Source organism: Vespula vulgaris, chromosome 9, assembly GCF_905475345.1.
Source record: "Vespula vulgaris chromosome 9, iyVesVulg1.1, whole genome shotgun sequence".
Classification (NCBI taxonomy): Eukaryota; Metazoa; Arthropoda; class Insecta; order Hymenoptera; family Vespidae; genus Vespula; species Vespula vulgaris.
In genome coordinates, this window is record NC_066594.1 from 8,203,708 (window position 1) to 8,229,292 (window position 25,585).

The window sequence follows — 25,585 nt, forward strand, 5'->3', positions numbered from 1 at the left end:
TCAATAATTGTTCAATCTTGTCGGCATCGGCGTGCATCCTACCGCACCGTAATTGGAAAGCACAATACGCGTCTACGGCGATACGTCGGGGCGACGACAAAAGATAAAAACAATATTTCTTATCTTCCTTCCCGTGGGATACGTCGAAAAGGTGGATTATCGTTCGGCGTTTAGCGTTCGACGCGAGAAGGGAACCTTAAAAAAAAAAAGAAAAAACAAAAAGAAACAAAAAAGAAAAAAAGGAATTACGCGAGACGTCGGTCGCGTCGCGTCGCGTAATTGCTCCAACGACGGTCGACGAGCCGCCGCTCGACGTTTCAGAGCAAATCCTCTTCCAACGTAATAGACGCGGGTCTACCGCGTCCCTTGTATCTCGCATATCCATCTGGATGGATACATATGTATGTACGCCTCGCGTACATACCTCGTAAGACGTGTATTGTGCGCGAGCTGTCAGAGACGGCTGTGCATTCTGCCTTTTAAGAATGCAATTTTCCCTTCTTTCGCTTCAGATACCTGTTACTCTTAATTAGCTCGGCTCACCGACTAAAATAAGTCCTTCTTTTTTACGGCCGGCTATAAAGGCGCGTATCTATGCGAAAGATTAAAAATATCACACGTGCTGTTATATACCTATTAATGGGCAGGAACGTTTGAAAACGCGATTAACGGTTAAGAACGCTTCCTTCCCATCGAAAAATCGATAGCCTTTTATATCCTTGGGGTAATACGACAAAGCTTGATACTTGGAACGCGTAGGCTGTTACGGATGTTTACACCCTCGCAAGTAACGTGACGTGTTCCTGATATCAATACGTCACACGCGATTCGTACGTACGATAAAATGGAAAATCGATTTTGCTAACGACTCGTCCTCTTCCGTTACGAGATTAAAATCGATCTGGATTATCGACGTTTTCTCGATAAATAAAATAAAAAAAAAAAAAAAATTTAAAGAGCGAACGAGATATATTTGAATTTCAGGAAAAGATAGAATATGTATTTCTCGTCATTTTTACGGCCGAGTGCATAATGAAGATCATAGCCTACGGATTCGTCGCCCATCCGGGCGCTTATCTACGAAACGGCTGGAACGTGCTGGACTTTACGATAGTCGTAATAGGGTGAGTTTTTATATCGTACCTCTTTGAATACAAGCTTTAAAATTTCCATCGTCGCGCAATAACGAACGTTCGACATTGACCATAATTATCGCAAATAATCCGGATAGCTTCGTTGTCGACCGGTCGGTCAACGTTTATACGGATTCGAATTGGACGAAATGAAATAGCGTTTATTATCGATTCTAATCTAATTGGTCAACCATGATAACGATCGATAGGTTGCGCACGACGGTGTGTGCTTTATGCGCGGGGTCGACTCGAAAAGATACGTAAAAATAGACATACCTTTATTCGCTAGGCGCTTAGAACCGTACGACACGACGTTCTCTAACGATTCGAAGCGTCTTTGCGTTTCGCGCTGTAATCAATGATCGATCGGTTTGCTTTTGCGAATGGGATTGTCGAATCGGACCGATTCGCGATACGCGCTCGATCGAAGGTTTGCGATCGGAAAACTCGGTGGAGCTTCTCGAGGACGGATTGCAGTCATCTATGGTACGGGGGAAAAGTTTTCATGACGTCGTAAAAGATGAAATCTAAGAGGCTCGTGACGATAAAAATATCGTTGCGAACGCGTTGACGTCGCAGAGAGCGTTTATATTCGATTTTACAAATCGTCAAGTTCCAAGATCACCGTGATTCTCCATGTATCGGTATCGACCTGTTCCGTCTTAGTAACTCCGTACGAGAAAACACGCGTAGCATTTCGATCGATAAGGTAATCTTTTACGACATCGTCGAATTGTAAACTTTCTCGATGTTTTATTGTTCGTAGAATGATGAGCACGGTATTGGCGATGCTTATGAAAGAAGGATTCGACGTTAAGGCGTTGAGGGCTTTCCGAGTATTACGACCTCTCAGGCTGGTTTCCGGTGTACCAAGTAAGAATGCATCTCGAGAGTTCGTCGAAAGCGTTGGCGAATACGCCTGCATGCATGCATACCTACGCGTATCGCTTGTATTAAATTGAAAGCGATCAAAGCGCCTCACGTTTAATGTCCTTCGATATCAACAGGTCTTCAGGTGGTCCTGAACTCCATTCTAAGAGCGATGATACCGCTTTTGCACATTGCCTTGTTGGTTCTCTTCGTCATCATCATCTACGCTATCATCGGCCTCGAGCTCTTTTCCGGGAAGATGCACAAGACGTGTAGACACAACGTAACTGGTAATGACTTTGGTATCTTTGAATAGCGAGGAAATAGGATTGGACGAGTGAAAGAAAGAAAAAGGGGAAAAAAGGAGAAAAAAAGAACGACAAAAAAGAAAAAAAAAGAAAAAAAAAGAAAAAAGACTGCCGCGAGAGTTACCTATGTACGTTCGCTCGATAAGCTCGACCGAATATCTTTTTTCGCCAACGGAGAGACGGAAATGGAATTATGCAAGCGCGCCAGTGTAAAAAGTGCAAAACTTTTGGAGAAACTCTCACGAACGTTCGATGAAACAAATGGAAAAAAGATAGTTTGGCGAGGAAATCGAGGAAATTCTCGTTTTAACCTCGAAACACAGTTTTCGAAGCGACACTATTTTAGATATGATTCAGCCAGTAGCGAAACCGAGTCGCCGTCTAATTATTCTTAGCGATAGATCCGTGGCTCGTGCTCACGAGCTAACACGCGTCAGATCTTTTCTTCTCGGTAAACGGTTGCTTTATGAGAAAGCCATATGCGTGCGACAGATTCGTCGCTGACGATATATTTCTACGTGGAATATTTCAAGAAGGCGTTGCATAGAAAGAGTCGTGGATATCGGAGATGAAACGGGAAGCTGTTGTTTTCCGCGTTCTTGCCAAATCATTTTATCGCGAGTTCGTGCTCGTACTGGAGGGAACGACGATCGATCGTCTAGCTAATGGTCGAAAGGAGAGATAGATAGATGGATGGATGGATGGATGGATGGATAGAGATAAAAACATCCAACGCATTCACATTTTTACTATGATTTTCAGCGAGTACTTTGGCGCAGGAAAGGGAGAAGAAAAAAATTCGCCATATTCGATTGCTCGAACGATAGATCTATTTTTGATATATAATGTCGATCGAAAATAACGCTGGAACAGCATAGAAACTTTAGCAATTTTACGCGCGGCCATCTCTTTATCGAGAAAATTGTCTAACGCATTCGGAAATTCCTTTTTTACTTCGTAGACGAACTAATGAGCGATCCAGTTCCCTGTGGTCCTATGGGTTTTCAGTGTAGTACCCTTGGACCCGATTTCTACTGCAGCAATCAATTTTGGGAAGGTCCGAACGATGGCATCACAAACTTCGATAATTTTGGTTTGGCCATGCTCACGGTCTTTCAATGCATCACTCTCGAGGGCTGGACCGAAGTACTTTACAACGTAAGTTTTTAACGGGTATTGCAACGTTCTCACGAAGGAGAGTGCCATTCGTTCTCTCTCTCTCTCTCTCTCCATTTATCTATCTATCTGTCTCCTCCCCCTCCCCCTCTCTTTCTCTTCTCTCGTCTTTTTTCGCAGATAGAAGATGCGATGGGAAGTTCTTGGCAATGGATTTATTTTATTTCCATGGTTATACTCGGAGCCTTCTTCGTGATGAATCTAATTCTCGGTGTGTTGTCCGGGTAAGTGCCGCACGAAAGAATTTCGATTCGCGCGATGAAATCGAATCGTTGCTTTCCTTCAAAAGTAGATAGGACTTTGTAAATAATGGGAAGGAAATTAAGCCGATTGTATTTTTACGCGCGGTCGTAGGTTGAATTTCAAATCTACGTCGGAGTATTTAATACTTTCAAAGTGCCACTCGTCGTCTACCATTGTTTACGAAACCGTACGAGCTAGTATCGACGAACTTTTACCGCGTTGTCTTCTCCGTTCTCTTCCTTTTCTCTTTTTTTTCCTTTCCGCTCCATAATTCTCAATGCATAGAACAGAATACCGTGTATTCCGCGTTTTCTCGTTGAATCCGATATCGGGTTTCGTGTTTTTACATTCGTAGAAGATATTAAGCGAGTGCTTGGCAGTTAGTAAAATTATTTAATTAGCAATAGGTCGATTCGATGGTAGATATCCGTACGCACGTAACGTCGAAATACGACGCTACGTTGAATGCATTAAACGAGTTTGATCCTCTTTTGTGTATTATAGGCTGCGTAGGTATCTCTTAAGTACGCGCTCGTCGGTATCCGTCCTGAGGGAGTTTTGTAATCCTCGACTGGGGATGAGATATAAATATCTCTTTCTTTAGGTACCGACACACTTCGTTGCATATCGGCAAAGCAAACGAGCCGATCGATGCGTGAAAACGATATCGACGATAGGCGTTTATTTTCCCTCCCTTTTTACGTTTTACCCGTCGCTCGAGTCCGGATATACGCGAGAACGAGCTTTTCTTACAAATTCATCGTATCCTCCGATTCCAATGATAATTCGTGAATGATCCAGGAACTTTGTCAGATCTCTTTTCGATAATACTTCAAGAGCAAGAGCGTGCTCGCGCGTTCGCTCAACGTCGTTCGCGTTTCGTTTGTACGGATGGCCCAATTATCTTCCTTTCGAATCCCTCTAATCACGGCGCAATCCGTATGCATTTACCTCGGATACAGCGAGTTCTCGAAGGAAAGAGAAAAGGCGAAGGCTCGGGGTGACTTTCACAAGCTCAGGGAGAAACAGCAAATCGAGGACGACCTCAGAGGGTATCTCGATTGGATAACGCAAGCCGAGGACATCGAGCCGGAAGCCGACGAGCCCAAAACGCAAGATGGAAAGTGTGAGTGGGGTTCACGTTTCCCTATAAAGGTTACGCGATTACCTCGTGCGTTCTTTCTTCGTCGAATCATCCGCAAGACTTATGTTTTCCAGCGAAACAACAAAACGAAATGGAGAGCACGGATCAATTGGAGGGCGACGAGGAAGGGGTCCAACAGGAACCTGTTTGGAAGAGAAAGAAGCGAGATTTAGATAGGTACGTCTTCGATAGGTTTTCATCTACCGCGTGTTTCTTCAAATTTCACGCAGAAGAGTCGTGCAACGAGAGAGAAAACGTCCTTGATGAATTTGCAGGGTGAATCGACGATTGCGACGAGCCTGTAGAAAAGCCGTGAAGTCGCAGGCCTTTTATTGGCTCATCATAGTGCTCGTTTTTTTAAACACCGTAGTTCTCGCGACCGAGCATTACAATCAACCGCATTGGTTGGACGATTTTCAAGGTAAAACCGAACGCGCGAGGAGAGTCCTCGCTTAAAAAAAATACTCTCTCTCTCTCTCTCTCTATCTCCATCTTCCTCTCTCTCTCCCGCCCTTTCTTTTTCTCTCTGTTTTTTTTTGCTGTGTTTCTCAATTACAGAGATCACCAACATGTTTTTCATCGCTCTCTTCTCCATGGAGATGATACTGAAGATGTACAGTTTAGGATTTCAGGTAAAATATTCCTTGAGCCAGCGCGAAATGACTCGTCCTTTTCATATTTATATCTCGCACGCGCTTCTCCTAGGGTTACTTCGTCTCTTTGTTCAATCGTTTCGATTGTTTCGTCGTGATCGGCTCGATAACCGAGATGATCCTTACGAACACGAACGTAATGCCGCCTCTCGGAGTTTCCGTGCTCCGTTGCGTCAGACTATTGAGAGTATTCAAGGTAACAAAGTAAGTACCGTTTGGAACGTCTGATCATTTCGTTGTCACCCTCCTACTCCATTCTCCAAAGTCGAATTATTTAAATCGGTCATTCGCGTCGGGAAATCAAAGGGATCAAATTGAATTCTTTTGTAGATATTGGAGATCGCTCTCCAACTTGGTGGCTTCTTTGTTGAATTCGATTCAATCGATCGCCTCTCTCTTGCTTCTGCTCTTCCTTTTCATCGTAATTTTCGCACTCTTAGGAATGCAGGTACGTTTCTAATCTTCGCCCTCTCTCTCCTTTTCCATTTTTCCTAAATCAATGATCTCTTTACAGGTCTTCGGTGGGAAGTTTAATTTCGCCGATCTGCAGGACAAACCACGGCACAATTTCGATAGTTTTTGGCAGAGCTTACTCACCGTCTTTCAGGTAAGAGAAAGATACGTCGTGTGTCGCGAGAGAAAAGAGATAACGTCACCGGAACGTAACTGTTCTTACGCACGAGCACGATTTTAATCGAAACTAATTGCAAGTGGAAGGTTTAAGAGTCACGCACGGCCAGTCCCCTTTTCCATAACTACTCTCTGTCCTTCCATTACGACTCGACGGGACGACTCCTGGAACGAAACTAATACTCGTTCTCATTATCTTCGTTAGCGGAAGGTTATCACCTTTTCTGGTTCCTTCATTTTCAGATATTAACCGGTGAGGACTGGAATGCGGTAATGTACGTCGGAATTCGAGCTTACGGGGGCGTTTCTAGTCCCGGCGTTATAGCCTGCACTTACTTCATCGTTCTCTTCATATGCGGTAACTGTATCCTTTTTTCTCACTCGTGGCTATCTCTCCGTGCTATTATTTTTACGACGTCCAACGAGCAGACGGACGGACGGACGGACGGACAGACGGGCAGGCAGAGAGAGAGAGAGAGGATTTAAACAACGCGTCCCGTCAAGACGATTTTAATATCAAGCGAATCTCCTGCCACTCGAAACGATTATTCTTTCCGACAGTGAGATTCTTTATACGCGGGATAATAGCGCGTTAAATCCTTAACGAACGAAGCAACGCAGATATCCTCCTGAACGTCTTCTTGGCCATCGCGGTGGACAATCTCGCGGACGCGGAATCGTTAACGGCCATTGAGAAGGAGGCCGAAGAGGAGGTAAGCGTAATTTCGAAATGAATCTATTTTAATCTGGAGAAAAGACATCGTTTTTGTTATTATTATTATTGGATGCAACATCCGTTGCGAGGAAGCCGTTCGTGTATCGACGATACTACGAGACGTGAAACGTTCGTGTGTCAGCGCTGGCGATAATGTGTTCTGGCAGTGCATAGAAAAAAAGTGGAGCGGCAACTGATCGCTTTTATAGCCATTTATGAAGCTCTGACACACTTGCTAGTATCTCGCGTCGATGATGTTCGAAGCCGCTTGAGCGGACTTTTAACGCTCGCTATGAATCTTTTGCATCCACCGTATTCGACGTTAGCTCGGAACTTTACGTGCACGCGCCCCGTGCTTTTTCCCCGCACACAAGTGCACGCACCGCTCTCGTCAGCTCGTATCGTCCCGTGATGCTATATATAGACGGTCAAGTGCGCTTAAGCCTTACGCGATTACGACGAAGATTAATCGAAACCGTATCTGATTTATAACAATGATTTTTTAAACGTTTCCGAAAAATTTGAAAAATTTCCATCGCCGAACGCCGATGCCATTAAAATGTTAAATTTCGTTGGACGTAACGGCACGAAATAATTACGTCCACGCGAGGGAAAGTAAAATTTATTTAAAGACTGCTGTATAAGCTTTTGACAAAGAGCCATACGTACGGGTAAATAATTTACCACGAGACGATCTTTTACCGTCGACTAACGAACGTACGAAGAGAAAAGCCCTTGATCTACTTACGTTATTGAAACGACGCTTTTCATTTACGACGTAATCTCTTTCCTCGTTAAAGAGAAAAAAGAAAGAAAACTTAAATATCGACTCGCGACCAATCAAGCGATCGAGAAACGTCGGGCCGGTATCGAACGTTTTGAGGTATAACGAGACGAAAGATGAGAACGATGCGACGAAAGCTCTAGAGGAGAAAAAGATGATTCGTTTCGATAGGCCGAGAAGAACAAATCTCACAGTGGATCGCCAGCGAGAGACGAGATCAGCGGCGAAGCTGGAGATGGCGGAGAGACCGGTGGCGAAGACGAGGGTGGTGCTACGGATATGGAGCACGACCCTAATGAGACAATGGAGGATTACGAGGTTGCTTTGGACACTGAAACGTAAGCCCCGTGTAATAATACTAGTTAGATAGTTTCCTACCGTGTGTTATCGCGACACGTTGTCGCGACGAAACTTCACACGCTCCTCTCAATTTCGCCATTTGATTTACGTACGCCCTTCGCTCGATCCTTCCTTGTAATTTCAATCACGCGATCCATCATATATTGCATATGAACGATTTTAGATCGGAGAAGAGCGAGGACGGGAACACGCACAAAGTTCGTTTAAATATCGAATCGGACGAGGAAGCGGAGGAGGAAGAGGCCGAGCAGAACGAGATACATGGTAAATTGATTGCGCGAATTGTTATTTCTTTTCTTTTTTTTCTTTTTGCGTATGTTCAACCAAAATCGTTTATCTTTCGTACCGGACATCGAATCGTTCCACCGCCCGCCCTTATATACCTCACGCTTTCAAACAGCGCTCGGATCGAAAGGTCTCTAATATTTCACGTTGACTCGTTACGTTAGAGAAATGACCAAATATCCTAAATAACGGAGTACCGGTGAAACGATTCTTTGTAACTTGAGGTTTTTCAACGTTTATCTTGTCGTCAGACGAGGGGCAAGAAGTATCGGCCAGGCCACGAAGAATGTCCGAGTACAACACGGCCACGAAAAAGCAACCGATCCCGCCGGGTACCTCCTTCTTTATTTTTTCTCAAAACAACAGGTAAACGCAAAAAGGTTCATTTCTTAAATCGATCGAATAACTCGTCTTCGAGTAACTCCACGTAACGCGATTTTCTTTGAATTTCCAGATTTCGAGTATTTTGTCATTGGCTTTGTAACCACAGTTACTTTGGTAACGTGATCTTAGCCTGCATCATGATATCCTCGGCCATGTTGGCCGCCGAGGATCCGTTAAGCGCTACTTCGTACAGAAATCAGGTAGAAAAGCTTCGCGATTAATCGCTCGTTTGCGAAGCGATCTTTTTTGGAAATGTCATAGAGGAGGAGACGAAACGTAAACGTGTGTCATTCGTAAGCTCTTTTCGTATCTTTCAGATCCTGAATTACTTCGATTATTTCTTTACTAGCGTTTTCACGATCGAGATCTGCCTGAAGATGATATCGTACGGATTCGTTATTCACGACGGTGCTTTCTGCCGATCGGCCTTCAATCTACTCGACCTTCTCGTCGTCTGCGTGTCCCTCGTTTCTACATTCTGGAGGTAAATAAGACGCTAGACGATTTTATAGCGTTCGGTATTCGCTACAATCCATCTTCGGGCTTAACTCCTTCTTCTACTTTTACTTGTACTTTTTCTACTTCTTCTTCTTCTTCGTCGTCGTCGTCGTCGTCGTCGTCGTCTTCATCTTCTTCTTTTTCTTCTTCTTCTTCTCCTTCTTCTTTTTCAGTTCCGGCGCGATATCGGTGGTGAAGATACTCAGGGTGTTGCGCGTTCTCAGACCGTTGCGCGCCATCAACCGTGCCAAGGGATTAAAGGTAGGGCGATTTCTCTTAACGATTAGAGCGACGATTAAAAGCGATCGTCGGAATCGACGATTCTCCTTCTACTCGTCGTAGCTACCTGCGGTAGACGCAAACGCGTCGCGATCAAGTAGAACGTAATAACGTGTAAAGAGTTATTATCTTGGTTTAAACGCAACCGATGGATATCTAATATCTGTGACGCGTGATCTCTACGCGCGTTTCCTTCCTAAATGAACGATCGACGACGAAGATCCACGAAGCGAGAACGTGCTAGAATCGAAAGAAACGGATCGGACGGCGAATCAACTGAAACGAGCGAAATCTCGAGGCTGTCGTCTTTACGCCTTGCACGAAAATCTCTTTGCGGAGGATTAAATATATACATATATATACGAAGAGAGATCAAAAGTAAATACGCACACGTGCACGTACATACACGTGTACGCGCGCGTGCGAGTATGTTTGCGTGCTCGTGTAACGCGAGACTCGTGTTACGAGTACCTTCCTCTCGCAAAATTTTCTCGTGCGACGTGATAAACGAGTAAAAAAAATATTATAAATGTGTGCCGATCACGCGTAATCTCTCTCGTGTAGGGCAAATCTATATTATGATTAATGTTGAACCCAGCACGTAGTACAATGCGTCATCGTAGCGGTAAAGACTATCGGAAACATAGTCCTCGTCACCAGCCTCCTGCAGTTCGTGTTCGCCGTCATAGGCGTACAACTTTTCAAGGTAGGATTGCCAGGCCCCAGATTGCTAAAAAAATAAAAGGTCCTGTGAGACTTTCCTTCGTACCTCTCTCTCTCTCTCTCTCTCTCTATCTTTCTATATTTCTTTCTCTTTCTTTCTCTCTCTCTCTCTCTCTCTCTCTCTCTCTGTCTCTGTCTATCTATCTCACACACTCTCTTTCTCTCTCTATTTTCTTTCTATCTCTTTCTATTTGTAGTACACTAGAGTGGCATAATGTACCAAAACAACCTCAACGATTACAATCTTTTATCATCATCGACACTTCCCTTCAAGTTCATAAGTCCGTCCGTTCGTTCGTCCGTTCGTTCGTTCGTTCGTTCGTTCTTTTAAGCACTCAATGCAACGCCAATTAAAAAAAAAAAAAAGTATTCACAAACATAAAAAAAAATATTCATTCTCTCACCGATTACCTACTTCGGTACGCCTACCTCTTCTCTCGCAATCTCTCCGACGTTTCGAACATATATATTCTCTAATAATATTTTTCGATTTATTTATATTTCCAAGATAACCATCGTATTTAACGTCGAACGTGAAAGATTCGGAAAAAAAGGAAAAAAAAAAAGAGAGGAAAGAAAAAAAATATGTTAAAGTAAATGCTCAAAAGAGAAATTGCGAGTAGTCGGCGACCGTTGTTTCTTTCCGTCAAATGCACCTTTGGGTATCTTTCCTACGGAACGAGCTGTTTGCGTATAACTTAATAATTGAGTTTCTTGTCTCGGCACTCTCCCCGAAACCTCTCATCGCGACCATGTTTGTTTTGTGTAATTCCTCGAGCCCTTGTCGGAAAAGTTTGTTTATCCTAAAGCTGCTTTTACGGTAAATCTATGCACTTTACCATCCGGATATATTGGATAAACATCAATTTGAATTGGTAACGATAAATAATTCTGCATAACGATTATATATCGTTAAATTGGATTTCAATCGGACATGAGTTTCTTCGTAATCACGTTGACGATGTCGTCCAATTTTTGCTCCTTTCATTTCGTTTGTTTTTTTTTCTTCTCTTTTTTATACGTACACGTACAGGATAATTCATGTAAAAGCATCTTGAAAACGAACAGAATGTATTCATAATTTTGTATACGTACCACGTTAATCCCCGAAGCAATCGTGTAACGACGAATTTTTTTCCCTTTTTCTACCCGAGTATAGAACCTAGTTTGTTGTTAATCGTTGTTCGATGTCGATACTAACATAGTGACATAAAGACGGTAAAACACGATGCTTTTAACGATGTTGAGGAATACGACTGTTATCGTATTGTACATTCTTTTAAAGGGTTTTCAAGTACATCGTTTTAGAAATCCGTTGAAATAACGTCGTGTCGCGTCACATCGTTAAGGTATCGTCAAGTAGCGTAAAGACGAGTAAAGGGGGTCGGGAGGGAGGGGGGAGAGGAGACCGTAACTCAAGCAAAGCGAATCAAAAATGAGTTTCTTTCGTGAGAACTAGCGTAGGGTCCATTACGCCCTTCGTTTCTTTTTTTTTTTTAAACCCAAGCTTTCATTTCTTCGTTTTTGTTTCACTTTTTTGTGTATTTTTACACGGTCTTATATATCTATGTATATCTATATATATATATATATGTGTGTGTATATATATATATATAAATTACGTACACATGTCTCTACCTCCTTTCGCTGTTACACTTTGCCGCTCGAAACTTTAAAGCTGGACTACTAAAACAGAGCAATTTTCATCGATCGACACAATACTTAAAACCACATATTCATGTTCTCCTTGAAACACTTGAAAGAAACATCATTTTACAACGCGTGCCGCAAAACTGCCAACTACAGATCTCTATTAAAGCTAATCCCACGATCGGTAAAAACGAATCGAGTAACGAATCGAGCTGTCTCTATTTTTTCCGTCGAGAAACATGGGATTGGAAATCTTGGGAGATGTGTAGTACGTAGTGGTAAAAGAAAATTCACGCAGGCTTTCCTATTTAAAAAAGACTTTTGGTAGTAGAGAAATTGTTTGAAAATTGCATGCTTGTGCCGGCTGAGCGTTGCAGTGGTGTGCCGCTATATTAACACGAGAGAAAGGAACAAAAAGCGAGAAGAAGAACGATGAAGAAGGAGAAGAAACGGAAGAGGAAAAACAAAAGAAGGAGGCACTTTTAATGGCTTTTCATCATGGCTTGTCAAGGAGAAAAGTGAAAGGAAAAAATGAAGGATCCGACGAAAAGACACGGCAAATGGAGAACCGAGCTCCTTGCGTTTACCCAAGCACAATTGTTGCTGCTTCAACGAAGAGAACGAATCAGGGCAACGATACAGAAATTAACAGATAACTATCTTTTCTACGTTTATCTTCTACTCGCTAGGTATGGATCGGCGAACGGTCCCGATCATTTGAGATTTCCCTTCGTCGGAATTATCGTCGAGATACTCGTTGATTTAAGTTCCAAAGAAAATTTTGTAGTCGCGCGACCTCGTTCTTTGAAAATAGAAGCGCAAAGGAATTTCGTCGAGTAAGCGAAATTCTTCACGGAAGGTATCGTCTCGAATCCATCGTAAAAGGTCGACGATAAGTCTTGCGCGATTACATTTTCGTATCGAAACGCAACGAGACGGATCGATCGATATCCGATACATCTTAGACGTACAATTTAAACGTCTCACCTCCTTGGGTACGCTCCGCTTTAACCTCCAGATATTTGCGAAAAAAAAAAAAAGAGAAAAGAAAGACCCTAGGGAGTAATGGTCAAACAGTGTTCATTGTACAAAAGAGACGAGCTCGCGAGTGATCGACGATTCTTTTCATATCGTTAACATTCATTCTGCACGGACTAACACCGTTTAACTTTCGATCGATGGTGTAACGTGAACGTACAATACATATACAAAGATATTTAGAAGATCGTAGCATAGTTTAGTCGATGTTCATAGACACAGTGTGTTTATTAGTTTCTTCTAATTAACCATAAGCAAATGCGAAGCATTTAGTCAAACACAAAATAATATATTATATCGCTCTCGTAGTTTCATGTGTGTCGATCGCTTACCACTATACGCTCCTTTCTTTCTCCTTTTCTCTCTTTATCTCTCGCTCTCTCTGTTTATCTTTGTCTTTTTCTCTATGTCTCTCTCTCTCTCTCTATCCATCTATCTATCTGTCTATCTATCTATCTATCTCTCCTATAAGTATATGCGGCCAAGCGAGCAAATAGTCTTTTATACATACACACACGCAGACACGAACACACACGACGACAAAAGAAACGTAGCATTTTATGAAGCATTCGCATTGATTTGACTCTAGCTAGATTGCGAGTGCCTAGTGTTCGACGGAATGCGAGAGGATGCAAGTGTTCCGATATTTTAGAATGAAATAGCGAAGCGAGACGAACGAGCCGATGACGCTCGACTCTCTTATTCTTAAATTAATCTTATTAAGATTTCGAAAAGACGCAACTTAGTAATTTTGACGGAACGTAAACGATCCGCGACGATTATCGTCCCCTGTTTTTTTTCTTTCTCTCTTTCTCTTTCTCTCTCTTTCTAACTATCTCTTGCTCTTTCTCTCTCTCTCTCTCTCTCTGTCTCTGTCTCTGTCTCTGTCTCTGTCTCTGTCTCTATCACTATCTCTATGTCTCTTCTCTCCAGATTAAATTCGCGAACGCGGCTGAAAAGAAAAGCACTCGAGCTAGTGCGATCAGTGAGATTTCGAGGAGGAACGAACGGCGATGTAAGACGTTACTCTAATCCCATAGGTGCATTGCCGAGAAAAGATGAACACCGCGATAACTAGCAACAAATAGCGTGGGTTGGATGGATGGCGAGGGCTTAGTTCACGATTGAAAAGAGAAAAGCTCACGTGATCGCGATTCGTGTGTGTGTGTGTATATATGTATATGTGTGTATAAATATACACACCTATATAATATATAAGTTTGCGTGTCATGGTTCAAAAGTAAGGCTGCGAGAAGAGTTAGCGAAAAAAAAGAAAAAACGGAGATAAGGAATAAGAGAATCGAACGAAAAAAAAAGAGAAATAAGTGAATAAAACAGAAACAGAAAAAAAAGAAAATGGAAAAATAAAAAAAATCGTCGCACGGACGATTTAACTGATGAAAGGAGAATCGAGATGGAAAGCGAGCGACTTGCTGGGTTTAAAACCGATTTGATGTCAGTCTCATTATCGTTCTTTTACGGTTATCTATTCGACTCTTTCTTTCCGAGTGCGGAGAGAGAGCATCCTTCGAAACGAAATTTCACGAGGAACGAGATACGATTTGCGCAAGAGCTAAGCCTCGCTCGCCTCCCTGTCTATAGCAGTCCGTACGTTGGTATTTTACGCGCGTGTATGTATTACGCGTCGTTAATCGTGTCGGAAAGAAGAGGCAATGCTTACCGGTAGCAGATCGCTTTCATTTTCCTCCTCCTGCTATTAGCGGTAATAGGTCACGAGAGACAAACGAGAGATCGATCAAATACGATAGGAGCTTTACCGAAAGGAGATAAATATGTTTATCGAAGAACAAGAAAATATCAAAAGATACAAAAAAAAAAAAATGAAAAGAATGATTGAACGGAAAGAAGCGAGATAACGTTCGTGCGCACCTAAGCGTTCTTTTTCTCTCTAACGTTTTCCCCTTTAATATTAATAATAATAATATTAATAATAATAATAAAAAAAAATAAGACGCACAGCCCCCAGCGAGTGAAAATAGCAGCCCCCTTGATTAATGCTATTCTGTTTTTTTTTGTTTTCTCTGTCTCTCTTACTCTCACCACCCCGTCTTCCCCGCTGTGCTCGTACGCCCTGCTCACCTGCCCCGAACTACGTAAAAAGTACGTAGTGAAGTGTGTGATTGTCGCCATTAAAACGATTGGCAACATTATGTTGGTCACCTATCTCCTACAGTTCATGTTCGCTGTTATCGGGGTACAGCTGTTTAAGGTAACGCCAACAATACCATCACATTAGAGGCTATAATTATAAAGCAGCGACGATCTTTTTTCTTTTCTTTTCCTTTCTTTTATTCTTCCTTTCCCTTTCTCTCTATTCTTTCTCTCTTTCTCTCTTTCTCTCTTCGTCGGCGATAGGCACCAGACTCTTTCTCTCTCTCTCTCTCTCTCTCTCTCTCTTTCTCTTTCTCTTTCCTTCTCTCTATCTACCTATCTAGCTCTCTACCTATCTCTCTCTCTCTCTCTCTCTCTCTCTCTCTCTCTCTCTCTCTCTCTCTCGTCTGAAACTCGCTTTACAAGCCGTTTCCCGTTTTTCGGAAATTCGAATTTCCTTCGCGAAATACGCGGTGGCCTCAAAAGGAAATCGACGCATGGCGGATATCGCTGATTTCGTTACAACGATTGGACATTGGAAATCGAAGATATAGATTACGAAGCTAATACGACAATTGCGATTTTCGATACATTAAATCTGTTTATCGATCTGTTTTCTGCGATTCGAACCTTTCGAGCACTTAGGCACCACGTGTTTCGATGACGTTTGTGCATGTACTTACACGACCAACTTTGATGTACCATTTAAATGACATTTTATCGGACTAACCCTAAACTTTCTTTCATTCGACGAAGAGAAAGGCGATAGCAACGGGAATATGTCCTAAATACAGAATCGCATTTGATACCAATCGTTGTCACGAGATTTACCAACTTGAATGTTTGTATTTACATAATCGTATTGCGATAGTTGTTCCTATCGATCCGAACGGATGATTAACTTCTTAATCCTATATTAGACTTAAACATCGCGAAAGACCATGTGACAGTGATTGATTATCTTAAACGCGTTATCTCTGGTTGCTGTCGATACTTCTCCTCGTGTTAATGGTTACGTCATTATCAGAGCACGGTAATACACAATAACACTGTTAACAGTTTGGCGTCTAAAAGTCAAAGGAGGTCACTAAGCGGATATATTTTATTTATGACTACGTATAAACATATATATATATATATATATACATATACATATACATATATATATATATCATCAGTCGCACCGATTCAATGAATGCATTTGTAGTCTTCATACTCGATAGTCGAGACATACATATAAGATAATTTGATATGGCATGCCAATGTTTCGTTGTAAATGTGAGAATGTAGCTTTAGTCGTAGTGCATGTCGAGGTGCACGAGATTTACAAATTATCAGCGGCTTTCACGGAAAAACGAATTACCGAGAGACAAAATATCGCTCTTTGTGCTCCTTGCGCTTTGTTTCGTTGGTAACGATCGTTGATCGACGCGAAGGAAGCTGTGGTATTCGTTTAGCCGTCATTACTAAGATTTATATCATAGACTGTATTTTGACGTAATTATTATACAAATTAGCACGTAAGAAATAGTTAGTCGTTAGTCAATAAATAGAAATAAGTATAACGAACATGTAGCAAGTGTTAAAAACTATCGACTCGCTCAACAATGAGAAAACACTATTTTCCGGTAATGTGCGATGGGAAGTTGGACGGAGTACGTCGAAACGGTGCGTGATTATCAAAGGAAATTCCGTCTGCTTCTTCTATCGGATTAAAAACGAATAGGACGAGTTTAACGCGTACAGGTGATAAAAAGTCGTCTCCTCCGCGTTAAAGGGCCTTATACGCGTCGTAAAATAATATTCTTTTAGCCGTCGTACACGTGTCTCCCGGGAAGAAATATAGGAATAAAAAGGACGAAGAAAAATGATTATTGTTCTTGCTTTCGAACGTTTTAAGAAAATGAAATCGGTCGAGAGGTCATCGAAAAGTCGGTCATGGCGTTGCTTCCGTCCCCGAGTGCATCGAATTGTTTCACTCTATCGAGGATCCGACGATCATTTCGAATGATTCGCAAGCAGAGGAGATGCAATGTTGTAAAGAATGATACCATTTCCAAATGAAGGATAAGGACGATGCTGTTTCTGCACGAGCGACGACCCGTAACGCCTGTGCTTTTTCACTTGCAAGCAATTATGGATTACAAGACAGAAAGAATCGCCGACGAAAGCTGCGTTATTTCGATCTGTCCTTTGTACCAATTGTAAGAGCTTCTGCTTGGCTAGCAATTAGTAAGTTCAGCTTGGCGCACCGCAGTTGGCGCATTCTCAATGCTTTTTTTCTTCACCCGTTCAACCCACAACGAATCCAATGTCGGCGCGTACTTGACTCGGTTTGAAAAGAAAAAAAAAGAAAAAAAAAGAAAAAGTAAGAAAAAAAAGAAAAAAAGAAAAGGACATTTGAAAAATACTCTCGCACTAAAATTACGTCGTAATCGGAGCGCAAATTCCCTCGCGTGTACGAGTACTCGCGAGATTCTCTCTCATATATGTATTTCCCTATTAATTATCTTTCCTTCTAATCTACCGAGCCATAGATCTAATTCATTTTACCGAAACGCGCTGTAATCCAATTGCGAGCGTCAATTATCGTCTTGAAAGAGAGATCACGCTTTCTAATAGATATAACGTAGTCGGAAATAAGCGAATAGAGGGTGCATCGAATTTTCCCCGAAATTTCCAACGTGGAGAAGGCATTCTCGCGTTATCCCGTTAAAACGCGTTAACGACGCCGTACATACGTAATCTCACCGATATCGATCGATGTATTCGCGTCGTCGACATACGGACCTTAAATCGAAGGGAACGCAGGGCCAATCCCCGATCTTCATATCAAATTCACTCTTCGAGCTATCCGACGTCTTTCCACTTATACAGAGTTACAGACCGATGGATACCTCAATACTTTTCCATACGATCGGTTAACAAGAGGATCGATCGAGCATCGCATCGTCATTTGTACATATAACTACATACCACACACATATTTGCACGTCGAAAGGAATGTATTCATTCTCTATCTTTTTCTACTTCTCTCCCACCCCTATCTCTCTCTTTTCTGTCAATCTATCTATCTACCTATCTATCTATCTATCTATCTATCTATCTGTCTGTCTGTCCGTCTGTCTATCTATCTATCTATCTATCTATCTATCTATCTATCTATCTATCTATCTATCTATCTATCTATCTATCTATCTATCTATCTATCTATCTATCTATCTAGCTATCTACCTATCACGCCAGAATTTCACCGATCTAACACTTTTACTTTACTCGATCACACGCTAACGTTTTATTATTTGCTCTTGCAAGAATGGCCAATTAATATAGTGTGCTCAACTATGCGAGACATTTTCGATAATCTGGAAAGTCGGTCAAGCAGTGGATCGCAGTGTCCTGTTAATGAGAGAGAGAGACCTCGCATTTACTTTCTCATTAATAACAACACGTCCAACGCGAAACGTTTCGTCAAGGATCGTTATACCTGTTTTCTTCGATTCGTTCTTTGCCGATTCGCGTGTAATAATAAAAGAGCGTACACGTGACCACGTGTACGTGGAATATTAAAAATTCGTCATCTCTCGAAAGATGACGCATCGTTGCTCGCTGCTTTACATAGAAGCACTTTACCCGTGAAAACTAAGTTTCTTGACCTGCTTTCAAGATTATTGATACGCTCCGTGGCTTTTAAAGGAATTATGTTATAAATTTCACGTCGACTCCTTCTCCTTTGCACTAACGATATTTTTATGTTATTTAGGGCAAGTTTTTCTATTGTACCGATGCATCGAAAATGACGAAGGAAGAATGCCAGTAAGTTATCGACAATTAATTTCTTTTCTCCGTTTTAATTGAATTTATGCGACACGAAGAGTCCAGGGCGAAACGTTAACGTCGTTAAATCGAAAAAGAACTTTGCCGGTGGTGGTAGTATCGCGGGGGTTGGAAGGGGGAAGGAAGAAACCACGTTCGCAAAATTGCATGCACCTTGCATCCTGTCGGTAGCGCGGCTCGCGTTTCCCATCGTGTCCTTTAAAAATCGACGCCGTCTCCTACTCTAAGGGTCGAAAGGGTAATATCGTTCGAGACATCATTACTTTCAGGGGTACTTATCTGGAATTCGAGAATGGCAATATCAATAGACCTGTCGTTAGAGAAAGAGAGTGGGAGCAACGTCGTTTCCACTTTGATGATGTTGCCAAGGCGATGCTGACCCTCTTTACGGTTTCAACATTCGAAGGCTGGCCAGGGTAAGTCTCTTTTGACTTTGGCACGAATGTCTCGAAGAAGAAGAGCTTTTACGTAACGGATGCTTCGATAAGATATTAAAACGCCGGAAGGAAGGAGCCCTCTTTGAAGCCCTCTTTCTCTTGTTATTATTACGCTAGGCTGTTGAATTGGTCGATCGATTCCAACAAGGAAGATCACGGACCGATTCACAATTTTCGGCCGATCGTGGCCGCCTACTACATAATCTACATCATCATCATAGCATTTTTCATGGTCAACATCTTCGTGGGTTTCGTCATTGTCACCTTTCAGAACGAGGGTGAACAGGAGTACAAAAATTGCGAGCTCGATAAGAATCAGGTAATAAGATCGGATATTTATTACGGTCTCGCGAGTAACCCGTCGACGCGTTTATAATAACGCGGCGTAATCGAAAAACGTCATCAGCCGACTTAACGAGTTTATTGATCGTCTAGCGGAACTGTATCGAGTTCGCGTTGAAAGCGAAACCCGTTCGACGATATATACCGAAGCATCGAATACAATACAAAGTTTGGTGGTTCGTCACTTCTCAACCGTTCGAGTACACGATATTCACATTGATCATGATAAACACCGTCACCCTTGCGATGAAGTTCTATCAGCAACCGACGCTATACACCGAAGTTCTCGACGTGCTCAATATGATTTTCACCGCAGTCTTCGCCCTCGAGTTCGTCTTTAAACTCGCAGCTTTTCGATTCAAGGTACGAGCGAAAGCGACGTTTTTATCGTATCGTTAATATAAAGAGTCGTGGCTTGCCCTTACAAATGTCTTCTTCGCAGAATTACTTTGGCGATGCCTGGAACGTATTTGACTTCATTATCGTTCTCGGAAGTTTCATCGACATCGTATACTCGGAAGTTAACGTAAGTCGTCCTCCGGACACGTATATACGTGTACACCGAAGTATGTTACTTCGATCGAATGATTAATTCTTCTTTCTCGTGCCTTTCAGCCCGGCTCGACCATCATTTCTATCAATTTCTTTCGACTGTTTCGAGTGATGCGCCTCGTTAAACTGTTGAGCAGAGGAGAGGGCATAAGAACGCTTCTCTGGACCTTTATCAAATCCTTCCAAGCTCTACCCTACGTAGCCCTTCTAATCATAATGCTCTTTTTCATCTACGCGGTAATAGGCATGCAGGTAAAGTACTCGAAGCCTTCTCTTTCTTCGACAAACTTATCCCTCTTAACGTTATCGTTCTTTCCTAGGTTTTCGGAAAGATCGCGATAGACGACGATACGTCCATATACCGTAACAACAACTTTCAGTCGTTCCCGCAAGCTGTCCTCGTTTTGTTCAGATCTGCGACGGGTACGACATTCCGTTACTTCGCTCTTGCACGCGTTGACTCGCAATAACGTTCGACGAATACTTCGATTCTTTCTCCAGGTGAATCTTGGCAAGAGATCATGATGGACTGTTCGGCCCAACCGACCAAAGTAAAGTGCGATCCAAACAGCGACGAATATAACAATCCATCCGGTTGCGGATCGGACATAGCATTTCCCTACTTCATATCGTTCTACGTTCTCTGTTCCTTTCTAGTAAGTCCCGTTTATTCCGTTATTCGGGATCTTCGTAGATAATCTCTTCGAATCCCATCGGATTTGATTATCGGACATTTATAATCTCTGCAGATCATCAATCTATTCGTTGCCGTCATTATGGACAACTTTGATTACTTGACGAGAGACTGGTCGATATTGGGACCGCATCACTTGGACGAGTTCATTCGTTTATGGTCCGAATACGATCCCGACGCGAAAGGACGTATCAAGCATCTCGACGTTGTAACGCTGCTACGAAAAATATCACCACCCTTGGGTTTCGGTAAACTTTGCCCGCACAGAGTCGCTTGCAAGGTCGGTCGATAGTTAAAGTCTGGAGCGACGTAATTAGATACGATACGTGATCGATACGTCGTTCGGTGATACGTTTTTCAGAGGCTGGTTTCGATGAACATGCCATTGAACAGCGACGGCACGGTCCTTTTCAACGCGACCCTATTCGCCGTTGTAAGAACATCGCTGAGGATTAAAACGGAAGGAAACATCGACGATGCGAACGCCGAACTTAGAGCCGTGATTAAGAAGATTTGGAAGAGAACCAGTCCAAAACTCTTAGACCAAGTCGTACCACCGCCAGGAGGTATCTTAAGTTTCATTTAACGCCGAACGTAATAAGTTTATCGCGAAAGGCAATAACGTCGCTTTAAACTTTTCAGTCGACGACGAGGTAACGGTCGGCAAGTTCTACGCAACTTTCCTCATCCAGGACTACTTTCGTAGATTCAAGAAGCGCAAAGAACAGGAAATGAGAGAGGGTGATAAGGAATGTCACAATACGGTAACGCTACAGGTAAGAGAGAGATTCGAACGGGTCGACCGAACGCAATACGATGCCATTTAACTCTTCTCTTTCTATTCAAGGCTGGCTTGAGAACTTTGCACGAAGCAGGTCCCGAGTTGAAGAGAGCGATCTCTGGTAATTTGGAAGAGCTTATGGACGACAATCCGGAACCTACGCACAGGGTACGATGTCATTGCCTGATCAACGATTACGCGACGACGATTACGAGACACGTCGCGAACGAAAACGCCGAGAAATTTCTTATTCGTTCTTTTTTTTTTCAGAGAAACCATTCGCTGTTCGGTAGCGTCTGGTCGAGCATGCGTAAAGGACATCACAGCTTCCACAGAGCGAGATCGCTCAAAGTGAACTCCAAGGTAAAGAATCGTGTGGATACGTGCACGATCTACCTTAACGTTGGTCGATCTAATCGACAGTTTTCTTTTTGTTTCCTTATCATTTTTTTTGTTTTTTTTTTCTTTCTATTTTTCTTTCATTCGTAGGCTTCCCCCACGAATTCCATAGACTTTCTGTCGTATTCCTCTTTGCAGAGGGGCGTCGGATCAGACGCTCCTAATCAAATCACCGCAAGATCCCATCAAGTCGTGCCAAACGTAGCTGGGTGAGTCCTCGTAATCTCTCTAACGAACGAAATTCTAAACGTCGTTCGACGTCTTTAAACTGCGAGCTCATAAATCGTATCGATTCTACTTGAAGCGGTCTAAGCGACAGCGCGATGAATCAAATGGGAATGGACCCGAGATTAACCGGCGTCGAAGAAAGTATTCCCTTGAGACCTCTCGCCGTCTTTGGCAACACTACGCAACGTTCAGCCTATCATAGCTCTTACAAAATGGTCGGGTAAGTAAAGAACCAGCGAAGATATTATTTTGGCCGGAGCGGCCAAATCGCGTGTCCTGTTTCTTTGTTAGGCATCGTGTCGGTCAGCGTCATCAGTGGTTTACGCATTTATTATGTTTCAAAACGATACGTATCTCTCTCTCTCTCTCTCTCTCTCTCTCTCTCTCTCTCTCTCTGTCTTTCTCTCTCTTTCTCTCTCTCTTTCTCTCTCTCTCTGTCGCTATCTATCTTTCGATATCGCGTCATGTAATTTTAGTGCATGCAACATGTTCATTCGACGACGTACTACGTACGATCCGATCGAATTCGGTCAAAACTTTTTGGTGAAACGAACAGATTTAACAGCTGTTCGTCCCGAAGAAAATTAGTTTTTGTCTAGACAAATGATTGTACATACCTACATAGTCGCGAGATTAGGATTTCCTCGAAACGCGCAAGCAAGATCCGAGATTCTTTCTCTTTTTTTTTTTTCCATTGCGCCCACGTAGCTTCGTACGCAGAATCTTATCTATTTGCGTGCACGCGTTATCGTTTTCGCCTTTTGGCAGTTTCATAGCTCCGCGCGTCGACGACACGTATCATTGGTATTCTCATCGTCCTACGCTTTTCTGTTTACTGTCGTACGTTTCAGTGGACCGGGTAGCGGTAACTATCTTCATCCCAATAGCGAATATGGTAAGACAAGTTAGGGGTCTGCGACTAGTAGCTCGCTTTTATTTGATTAAACTATGTATTGCTCGCTTGCCGCGCCTGCATGCTTTCCGTTTGAATCAATCATTTATATTTATATATATACATATATATATATGTATGTATGTATGTATGTATGTATGTATGTATGTATGTATATATATCTATTAACCTCAGTCAACCACGAATTGTCTCCTGACTAACGACGACCAAGCGAGGAGAGATAATCGAAAGAAATATTTTCGTTCGCGAGGATGCGCGATTACGCGAAATTGGTCTATTTATACAGGAGACAATCGACGACGAATCAGCAAAGCCGTACTGCCGTTAAGACGCCAAGCTCGATCGACGAATCGAAAGAATCGACGATTAGCGACCGTTGCGTCTCAGCCGCAGCAACGGCGTATGCAAATAATCGCATGTCGTTTGCGCTGTTCTCGTACGATCCGATATCGTTTATGAAGCGTGCCCGATCGGTCTGACGACGTCCCTAAAAGGGATCGTTTACCGAGTCGGGCACGTAGTAATGTCCTTGGCTCGTGGCGATACGGCCTGGTAAACGTAACTAAAAGAATGGTTTTTCGCCCGTTTTTCTCTTTCACCGGCCTGCGTGCGTGCATACGGCTTGCGTGCGTGTGTCCCTGGACTGCTCGATGGCAGTCTTCAGGACGGAGTCGAGCGGCAGTTGACGCCACCTACCCCTCCGCCACGAAGGATACCAGGACAGAGCACTAGCAGCACCGTTACGAGCACCGGCACGATCCACCCTACCACCGCCGTCACTGGCACCGCCGTCACTGACACAGTCGTCACAGCCGTCACGGGAACGAGCGCAAACACCTCGACTACCGCGACCAGCCCCACTTCCTCTTCGAATGGCACCAATCGTTACTATACCTACGCGACGGGGGGCTGCTGCGTCGATTGTGCCGTCTGGAGCAATCACGGTACGAGACCTTGTCGCTCATCGATATAGATAGTTAGATTAAACGATAGAAATACGAATTAGAAATGCGAGAAGACAACGAATTCGATCTCGTACCGGACACGAGCGTGGCCGTAGACGATCAGGAGGAGGAAGAGGAGGAGGAAGAGGAGGAGGAGGAGGAGGAGGAGGAAGAGGAGGAGGAGGAGGAGGAGGAAGAGGAGGAAGATGAGGAGGAGGAGGAGGAGGAAGAGGAGGGGGAGGAGGAGGAGGAGGAGGAGGAGGAGGACGACGACGACGACGACGAGGAGGAGGAGGAGGAGGAAGACGAGGAATCGTCGATCGCAAGCGGTACCAGCGATTCCGATACCTGGAACAACTCCGAGGGTGGCGCACGTCCAATGGCAAAATCACCGTCGTCCGCGGGAGATATAAAGAGAACGACGAGCCCGACGTTGCGGCCTGCGCCGACGACGCAAATACACAAGTTTGGAAGTCGAGCACGAGCACGCGCACGAACCGCGGCTGCACCCTTGAGACCGGGCATCCTGTTCGCGCGGTCGCGACGTCAGAGCGACACCAGCGGAAAATCGGCACCGTCTAGTTTCCGTAGATGTCGCGAGGCCGTTTCCGAAGCGGCCGACGGAACCGCGAGCGACCCTCCGAGCGATCCTCCGAGCGACCCGCCGAGCGACGCCGTCGAAGGGACCATCGGGGGGACCATCGGAGGGACCATCGGAGGGACCATCGGAGGAACCATCGGAAGCCTCGCCAACGGCCTCAAAATGGCGCAGACTCAGGCGATCGCCGTTGCCGGTTTCCTCGCCGACGTCGATTCGCGTCAATGGCGCGTCTGCGAGTCCTGCTTCTCCCACCGAGCCTCCTTCCACGGCAGAGGTGACGCCTACCTACGAGCCTACCCTTCGAGCCTACCTTCGATTCGTCGCAGCCGCTCGAACCACGCGCACTTTTCTTTTCTTTTCTTTTCTTTGTTTTCTCTCTTTTCTTTCTTTTCTTTCTGTCTTTCTTTCTTTTCTTCTTCCTTTCTTTTTTTCTCTCTCCCACTCTTTCATCTAACTCCCCCATCGCTCTCTTTTTCACATCTCTTTCTCGTCCTTTTGTGTAAGTAAGTATTTTGAACGTTTCGACTAACGCTCGTACTTTATTTCTTTCTATCCATATATCTTTTTTCTCTCTTTTTCACGCTTGGAATAACACATTTGTCCGTTCATGTGGTTTGTCATTCGCGCGTGACTCGCGCGACGTGCAGCATCGAAGAGTTCGAGAAACTAGTCCCCCGAAGTCGATACGCGTTAACCTTTTCATTGTTTTGCCCCATCGCGCATCATTAGTTCCATCCTGGGCCGGAGAGAGCAACGGAAGCGTCGGAGCCGAACGGCTTTCTCATAGTTTGCCTGGTAGTCCTGCCGATCGAAAGCCGAACTTCGAAGTGATCGGAAGCGCCGAGAGTTTGGTCGGACGGGTGAGTAAATCA

At 43.6% G+C, this 25,585-nt stretch overlaps 1 protein-coding gene across 11 annotated transcripts in view; it reads left to right on the forward strand.

The window, feature by feature from the left end:
- The window catches only part of LOC127066028 (muscle calcium channel subunit alpha-1), a 46,629-nt gene that overhangs the window by 14,938 nt on the left and 6,106 nt on the right, over window positions 1-25,585 (forward strand). For 2 of the 11 annotated variants that reach the window (XR_007782259.1, XM_050999221.1), the window contains exons 4-42: window positions 985-1,124; window positions 1,900-2,006; window positions 2,141-2,293; window positions 3,273-3,469; window positions 3,608-3,711; window positions 4,693-4,856; window positions 4,949-5,051; window positions 5,150-5,295; window positions 5,433-5,506; window positions 5,580-5,731; window positions 5,858-5,975; window positions 6,042-6,134; window positions 6,401-6,521; window positions 6,779-6,870; window positions 7,828-7,994; window positions 8,180-8,280; window positions 8,553-8,667; window positions 8,756-8,885; window positions 9,003-9,169; window positions 9,357-9,444; window positions 10,061-10,168; window positions 18,749-18,801; window positions 19,092-19,238; window positions 19,377-19,578; window positions 19,695-19,964; window positions 20,044-20,127; window positions 20,217-20,405; window positions 20,474-20,576; window positions 20,655-20,809; window positions 20,903-21,127; window positions 21,209-21,413; window positions 21,490-21,623; window positions 21,695-21,796; window positions 21,899-21,991; window positions 22,118-22,236; window positions 22,332-22,475; window positions 23,826-24,112; window positions 24,175-24,987; window positions 25,443-25,573. Coding sequence is in view for 8 of the 11 variants with exons in the window: in XM_050999221.1 (XP_050855178.1) it covers window positions 985-1,124; window positions 1,900-2,006; window positions 2,141-2,293; window positions 3,273-3,469; window positions 3,608-3,711; window positions 4,693-4,856; window positions 4,949-5,051; window positions 5,150-5,295; window positions 5,433-5,506; window positions 5,580-5,731; window positions 5,858-5,975; window positions 6,042-6,134; window positions 6,401-6,521; window positions 6,779-6,870; window positions 7,828-7,994; window positions 8,180-8,280; window positions 8,553-8,667; window positions 8,756-8,885; window positions 9,003-9,169; window positions 9,357-9,444; window positions 10,061-10,168; window positions 18,749-18,801; window positions 19,092-19,238; window positions 19,377-19,578; window positions 19,695-19,964; window positions 20,044-20,127; window positions 20,217-20,405; window positions 20,474-20,576; window positions 20,655-20,809; window positions 20,903-21,127; window positions 21,209-21,413; window positions 21,490-21,623; window positions 21,695-21,796; window positions 21,899-21,991; window positions 22,118-22,236; window positions 22,332-22,475; window positions 23,826-24,112; window positions 24,175-24,987; window positions 25,443-25,573 (6,096 nt within the window). In the remaining 3 variants the exon portion in view is untranslated. Of the gene's footprint in view, window positions 1-984; window positions 1,125-1,899; window positions 2,007-2,140; window positions 2,294-3,272; window positions 3,470-3,607; window positions 3,712-4,692; window positions 4,857-4,948; window positions 5,052-5,149; window positions 5,296-5,432; window positions 5,507-5,579; window positions 5,732-5,857; window positions 5,976-6,041; window positions 6,135-6,400; window positions 6,522-6,778; window positions 6,871-7,827; window positions 7,995-8,179; window positions 8,281-8,552; window positions 8,668-8,755; window positions 8,886-9,002; window positions 9,170-9,356; window positions 9,445-10,060; window positions 10,169-14,995; window positions 15,104-18,748; window positions 18,802-19,091; window positions 19,239-19,376; window positions 19,579-19,694; window positions 19,965-20,043; window positions 20,128-20,216; window positions 20,406-20,473; window positions 20,577-20,654; window positions 20,810-20,902; window positions 21,128-21,208; window positions 21,414-21,489; window positions 21,624-21,694; window positions 21,797-21,898; window positions 21,992-22,117; window positions 22,237-22,331; window positions 22,476-23,106; window positions 23,151-23,825; window positions 25,217-25,360; window positions 25,574-25,585 lie in introns of those variants that run through there. The other 9 variants (XR_007782260.1, XM_050999222.1, XM_050999223.1 and 6 more) reach the window with 9 other exon arrangements.